The sequence below is a fragment of the Pygoscelis adeliae genome, unplaced genomic scaffold, assembly GCF_000699105.1.
Source record: "Pygoscelis adeliae isolate BGI_AS28 unplaced genomic scaffold, ASM69910v1 Scaffold114, whole genome shotgun sequence".
In the NCBI taxonomy this organism is placed as follows: Eukaryota; Metazoa; Chordata; class Aves; order Sphenisciformes; family Spheniscidae; genus Pygoscelis; species Pygoscelis adeliae.
Window position 1 is genome coordinate 4767371 of NW_008824587.1, and position 7616 is coordinate 4774986.

At 39.1% G+C, this 7616-nt stretch overlaps 1 protein-coding gene across 5 annotated transcripts in view; it reads right to left on the minus strand.

Annotated features, from left to right (window-relative positions):
- SPTAN1 (spectrin, alpha, non-erythrocytic 1) overlaps positions 1–7616 on the minus strand; it is a 50395-nt gene that overhangs the window by 22659 nt on the left and 20120 nt on the right. For 4 of the 5 annotated variants that reach the window (XM_009322115.1, XM_009322114.1, XM_009322113.1 and 1 more), the window contains exons 20-24: positions 6985–7202; positions 6150–6242; positions 5643–5777; positions 4979–5127; positions 1137–1335 (exon numbers count right to left, since the gene is read on the minus strand). In XM_009322115.1, the coding sequence (XP_009320390.1) occupies positions 1137–1335; positions 4979–5127; positions 5643–5777; positions 6150–6242; positions 6985–7202 (794 nt within the window). Of the gene's footprint in view, positions 1–1136; positions 1336–3591; positions 3652–4978; positions 5128–5642; positions 5778–6149; positions 6243–6984; positions 7203–7616 lie in introns of all 5 variants that reach the window. The other variant, XM_009322116.1, reaches the window with a different exon arrangement.

Here is a 7616-nt window from a genome sequence, read left to right on the forward strand (position 1 = left end):
AGGAATTTAGCACACTTGACCTTTACAGTTACCAGTGAATATACAATGCGTGAGAGTCTATGCCAAGAAACCCCAGCTGCCAGTGCCAAGCAGCAATGGAATAAAGAAAGGCACTATGCGTACACAAAGTTAATTAACAATCAGGAATGGAATACACTTTTAAACTGTCAGGTATACAACATTACCAACACGAAGATCAAAAGCTATCATCCATATTACTGCATGAATAAGCTAAAAGGCCAACTCAAAAAGTAATTTTACTGACACTTATATGCTTCCAACCAGACCGACAGAGCTTTCTATAAAGCAGAAAGGGAACCTGGTTAAAAAATTAGTAGTGGAGAACTTGCACTTAAAATTTAACAGGTGACACATTTTCATTTCAACCATCAGCTTATTTTCAAAGAACCCAAATCCAGTAACTGCTACCATCTTCTCACCTACAGCACTATGTTGGCTCAAATTGTTTGTTAGCCAACTTTCAAGCTGTAAACATGACAATGTCCACAGAACTGTCAAATCACTGTCTTTTCCAATGTATAAGGTCAGGCATCTTTGCCTTTTAGTGCTCAGTATCTTACCAAAGTAGACAGAATAAATACATCTGCCCAAGCAATTCTTACACACCTCATGCAAAGGAGAAAAAAAAAATTAACTAGCGTTGCAAAAATTGGGAGGAAAAATAAAACCAAAAGGCTACCAGCATTTTGAAGCAGAGAATTATTTTTTCATATCTTGGGAATCACTCTATAGATGGAAATGAAAATGCATCTTTCCTTTCAACAAAAAGAAAGAGGAATAGCTTAACTGAAGGTTATGCTTTACACAAAACAAAATTCCTCCAAGGGTTGGCAGGTTCTATATTTGAATGTGTTGTAAGAGTTTCAGTTCTCTGGGAGCTGGGAAGCATGTAGCAACCTGGAGACTGTAACCAAACTGAAGACTTTTGAATGTGGGATTCTCTCCATCCTCACAAAACAGAACAAAAAAATACATATATACCTTTTTATTTCCAATCAAAGCTATGTTTCCTTCTCAGCTATGCTCAGCTATGAAAACTTACACAGACATACGAACAGAAAACCTGAGGGGAGAGACGAAAACCAACACACACATTACGCAACATTACAACATACCTTCTGAAAGTCATCAAATTTCTTCTGTAGCACCTCCACCTGCTCCAGATCAGCACCCACTTCCTCATTTGTCAGTGCAGCTTCCTTCTCATTGATCCACTGTTGAAGCTCATTAGCTTCACGGAAAAGCATAAATTTTTTGCAGCTTTTTTCTAGCATGCCTTTACGTTTTTCTCCCAGCTCAAGAAGAGAGTGATACCTGGAACAAGCAGAAAAAGAAAGCACGGGGCAGTCAGATTGAGCTGAGCAGCATCACAGTAATTTACCGAGTACTGGTATCACCAAAGATGTAGGAAATCCCTGCAGCCTACACACTGTTGTTCTGCAGAATGATCTACTCGTATGTGCTTAGGTAAGTGTAAACTGTACATGTTTCTCCTCTACGTGGATATGCACACCAAAATGAGATCCCCCACATGCAACACTTCACTGGGCAAAAGCAAACCCGCATCACAGGTTAGGTCAGGGTAGGCTCTTAAGCGACAGCAGCATTGCAGTGCCGGAATGACCCCATAGGGTCTCTTACTTTCTGAGAAGTATTTTCCTGTAGTACATCAAGTTTGCCATCAGATTATTAAAATCTACTAGCCTCCCACCTATTGGACATAAATGTCTTACCTAGCCATTATTCAGTGCAAAATCTGCTGAATGTTTAAAAAAAGGTATTATTTCTTTGATAATACAACTATATTCAACTGGGAAATCCATGAAACTCATTTCACATACACCATTTTTGTATCTGTGGAATTCCCAACAACATCAGTGAAATCAGCCCTCATTTACATTAGAATAAATGCAAAGTAAAACCTCTAAAATGTTTACATTGGTTTGAACGGGCAAAAAACCTCGAAAGACCAGCCATTTATTTAAAACCACAAGGAAACTGATATCTCCTATTTGATACCTGCTAACCAACTAGACACAGATGATCCTACGACCTTTCCCAAGCTATTGCTGAAAAAAGCCAACGGAAGTTTTACAGTCATTGATACTGAATTACAGACCTCTTTAGCAATGCATAATGCCTGTTTTCAAAGAACCTGCATTCAGAAAAGCCACACCCTTAACACCCATTCTTACTGTTTCCCTGTATTACCTATGTATATTATCGTATATTACCTACGAATATCTCAGAAGACGAGATATTCTATCTGCACCTGGACGGTTTTTTATATCCTGAATCAGATTGTGCATTGGTCTACTGCAGTGACCAACAGCAGCAACTGATTCTCGTTATTAAGCCATGAGGATATCCACTGTGATGTTATTAAATCAAATAATGTAAGACACTGCTGAGATACCTGCAGGGTCCTCAAAGAGGGAAAGGGCAGCCTTACAACGTTTTCATTTCCCACCTTGGAGCACACAGGCAAATACTGAGCAATTACACCTCCCAGCTTGAAGAGTTCAACGATGTAGGATTTTCCTAACCAATAACTCAGAGGTGACAAAGTCTGTTGAAGAAAATCCTTGATACCCGGGGCTCTAATGTCTATACATCAAAGGGATAATCAACGCTAAGTCTTTCCATGGAAGCAGAGACTTTGGGGTTTCCTGTCTATCCTGGTTTAAGGCTGGATAGAAAGGAACTAAGAATCTTTCGTATTAGGTTTGAATGAAAACACTCTACCCTGACTTGAGGAAAACACTGTTTTGAAGCCTGCCCCAACTGCAGATGTTTGCCTCGGCACAGAATTTTAGGTATTAAATACTTGTGAAGCTCATAAAGGATCTGGGGCAAAATTCCTTTAGAAGCAGACCTTCCCTCAAAGTTGCTTTGCGACACTTCAGAGATTAACCTGATACTTTCACTTTTTATTCTCAAGAAATATATTCTCTATGAAAAGACAGTCAGGCACAGCCAATGAACGATATTACTTTGGATCTCCCAGCAACTTTCAAGAACATAATGCAAACTTGGTATTTTTTCCGGGAGACTTGCATACAAGTTTGACAATTACGTTAATGTTATAATTTTAAAAAATCATCCTATATAAACAAACTAATGCTTTTTGACTACCCAGCATGAATGTTGCTTTAACTATGATAACCCCACCCTTCCCAAACTCCAAGGTATTCATATGTGATGTAATACAAACTAATATTTCTATCTGCACCTCAGAAAATGCAAGATACACTTTTTAAAGAAAACAGTCTAGATATCACTAAAGCCTCATTTGGTAAGCAAAATCAGCATAATGGAAAACAACATCATCAACCAATTCAGCAGCGCAGAGGTGACCAACAAGGTAAGCAGCTGGCTGGATGGCTGGCTATAAAGAACACATGAAACACATACCACGACACTCATCTAAACTAAAATAATTCACATTGCAGAAATTGCTTCCTTCATGTCTCTTTGGAGCAGCTTTCCCAAAGAAAGAAACAAACAAAGGGAGAATGAACAGTGACAGTATGGAGACAGCATGGTTTAGAAAGGGCTAATCCTACTCACAGTTCTTCGACCTGTTTCATACGCAGAGATACACTGCCGACTTCCTTAGTTATGAGAGTCCTGCACAGACAGAGGGAGCACAGCAAATGCATGCAAAAAATTAGTCAGATTAACAAAAATAATGAAAGCAGCAGCTCCATCCATGGGTTGTCTGTGGTAGGAGATGGTTAAGAGTTCACATTTAAATGGAGAAAATTAGGTGTCATTCAGAAGCAAACAAAGCAAATCAGACCAGGAGTACAATTCACATAAAGAAACCTCAGCAGTACAGTTGAACTCTCTCTATAAGGTCTCCTCATTTCCTGATCATTGTGCCATGTGATTGTAAACTAAAGGGTGGTCCCCTCTCCTTGGCTCTAAAATAAAGCACCCCGGTTCTAGTTCTTAAAAGCAGCATGCAAACCCACAAAGTTACACATTATTAAAATCCTGAACAATGCGTCATAATTTTCCAGCATCCTTTCTTCTCACTGGTACAAGCTTTTTTTTGTTTGTTTTTTTGGGAGGTTTTTGTGGGTGGTTTTTTTTTTTAAATTCTAGCGCTAAAGCTAGTAATTATTGCATGTCACTGTAATAACTGGTGACTCAAAACAACTGAGTGGGAAGAAATTCTCATGTAGAATGACAGTGTAGCTGTGCAAACAGATGGGAGTATGCATAAAACTTTCAGCTTTGGCTTCCAAGTGGCTTGATAAGATGAGCCAGTAGCTCACAGCTATCACTAACAGTCCTTGCTTGAACTAATCTACAACTACCATGTGCTTTAGGTCGTTACCAAGCAGCCATACAGTTTTCTCTATTTGCAATGGCACGTTCCTCTTTTAAAAAGGTTAAAAAAAAAAAGAGGGTGGCACATTTTAGCCCATGTAATGGAACAAATAATGGCACTATACTTCAGGAAAAAAAAAGTCATGAGCTAGCACTAAAGTAGTCACAGCTCCTAAGGCGGTCACCTCCAGAGGCAGCCCTATATAGGGAGGGTACTGTACTTTATGTAACCAAATTTAAGAAAGCTTTTCAAAACAGATCACACATTAAGAAATGACAACTACAAATACAAGAGCTGCTTAGGACAGATATAACTCACAAACAAGTTTAAGTTGTTAGGTACAACAACAAAAGGAACACATAAAATACTGAAGTCAGACAGCAAGTTGAGCTCTAGTGTCATGAGTTTTACAGTTAAAAAATGGGAAAAGCAACAAGAAAATCTAGAATAAGAATAAAACAACTCAATACAGTGCCCCTGGTAAAGGAGCCCCATGTTTTGCTCCAATTAATTACTCCCTAGTGTAAGAAGCATCAACCTAAACTTCTGGCATGTGCAAGGCAAAGGCCAAGCCAGCAAATGCTGGATGGGTATCATATCTCATCAGTTAGATCTTACTGGTTGTCAATTTGCTCCTGTCGCAATGCTATGCTGCCTTGCTCTTCCAGGAGATTCTCTCGGGATGCAGACTGGGCAGGATCTAGTTTTTTCACATAGGCAGCTGGCACAAAGCCCTGACGGTCATTAACTTCAACCTTCCACCAGTCCTGGAAAGAAAGAAAGAAAGGGTTAAAAAAAAAAAAAAAAAAGCATCCACTATGAGGCAAGCACCAAACAAAGTATGCTGAGCAACTGAAAGCTGCAAATCAGAGGCTTCTATTAACACAAGAAAACCACTGATGCTCACAACAGTTTGCTCTTTTTATGGAGATCATTTCAAACAAACCGTCTCTTGAAGACATCTAGGCTTACTTTCATGTCTCCTCTTGTGTTTGGTCAAAAATTCCTCAACAGTAGGGAATTAAGTTTTCTCACAGACTCATGCCCTATAGCATATGTTGTTCATCTGACTTCGAAAAGTTGGCAGCCACAGAGGAGTCAAGAGAATGAGCTGAAGACGTACGTTAAAGTGCTGAATGGGAACATGGACTAAATGCGTAGATTCTTTAACTTCTTTGAATGCTCTTATTAAAAAAACAAACAAACAAACCAAAACCGCTCCGCAGAACACACACCACCAAGTGAGCCAAGCAGCTCAGCAAACCAGACAGCAAGAGCATACCTTGTTGGTGCTGTTGAGTAAGGTGAGGATATCTCCCTTTTTCATAGTCACCTCCCGGGGACTCTTCTCTTGGTAATCATAGAGTGCCAGAACAAGCTCTTTTCCAGTTTCATCATCTGTGGGAGCAACTTGTTGCTAACAAAGGAGCACAAGAAAAATGAGTTGTTTCGTGTTTATTACAATCAATGTAGTTGTCCTAAAAAATACTTCAGCCTTAGTTAAAGCTACTGTAGTGCCTTAAAATGATTCTTGTTGAAATAAATGTAATGCAGATAGACTTATTTTAGGTGCTGTCTGGGCTCAAACCTTGAAAACCACCACATTATACTGTTTTTTTCCAATGCAACACTGCTGCCTGTTACGATTACAAAAACAGACCACTAAATTTTTTGAGAAAATAAAGTACAGTCCGCAATAAGATCTCAAAAACAAAAACTGTTATTAAGCCTTGTCTTTACCTTCTGCTGACCCAAGAACTTTAGCAACATGATCAGCATCTTTCCTTACCCTGCATGACTGGGCCTGTTCCCTTAACGCCTGTATGCTACTGCCGTAAGCAGAAAGATCAGACATCAAAGCTTCATGTTTCTTCAGAAGAGCCTGAAAGCAAATGATAAAAACAACATGTACACCTAGCCATTTTACAAATACTACTCTGCTTAAAATACATACTTTGCTCCATACACAGGGAATGTGGGTTCTTCAGAGCTGCCAGTCTTGTGACTCTCATGAGAATAACTGCTGCTATTTATTCACAGGCTAGATAGTAGCCCAAATGCTTCTTGTGCTTTTTCTCTACCTTATCTCAGAGACATTCTTTTGTTCTGACCAGGAATACCAGTATCGCTCTGGAAATAGTGTTAAGTTTGAAAGTATGCCTTTAAACTGCACTTCATTTTGATGAAATGTCAGTCAGCAGTGTTTGGGATGTAGTGTTTGACCACAGAACGATACTAGTAAAGTAACTCCAGACAAAAAATTACTTCCAGACCAATGAACTACTGAAAACCAGACTCATACTGAAATGCAACATCACATGAGGAATTTGCTGGTATTAGTCTCATTATACTTTACAAAAAAACACCCTATGAAAGAGTGAATACAAATGTAAAGTTTTCTCGCAGTTGGTTTAATATACTGAACAGCAAAATTTCACACGCATTAACTAAGACACAGGAAAAACTGTCATCTTTTGACTCTGAACCAAAATTCAGCTTGATGCAAGAATTTTCTGCCTTTTTTCTTAAGAATCCTGAAATTAGCAGAACTCCTTATTTTTTTACTGCTGGACAAATCCTCGCTGTGTTTATGCAAAACTGACTCACACAACAATCTCAAATACCTCAGCAGAGTCTTCATCTTTTCCATAGTCTGTGCTGCCTACAATAGGCTCCTTTTCCCTCATCCAGGATTCTGCCTCATTAGCATCAGCAAAGTACTGCTGAGCTTGCAGGGAATCCTCTAGGTCTTGTCGACGCTGAGATGCTTTAGCTTTCAGAGAGTCCCATTTTTGGTTTAGCTCGTTCAATTTGATTTTCACATCCTCAGCTGCAAAATGTCCTAGGTAACAAAAAGAGAGGGAACTGAAGGACTTAAGGAGACGTAAATAATACGCACGGAAAGATTACTTGTACTTCTCAAAAGTCACAGAAATTGGACCTGTTTAAACCTACGTAGCCTATTCTGACTAGAATAATGACAGCACAACTCAGCTTGTCCTTTTGCCTCAGACTGGAAAACACTGTACCTGTCAATCAAACTGTACTAGGAATATTTGAATCATGAACAAAACAAGACACATCATAACATTTCTTCTCAGTGATGAAACAGGAAAGGTCACCTCTTTCCAGTGGCAGAGTTTTGACAACAGACAAATATTATTTCAGACCTGCATTCTGAATCCTGGAATCAGGAAATTTTTTTTTTAGCATTCTGGTGTTCAGAACACCCAGTCAGAAATAAAGGTACGTATTT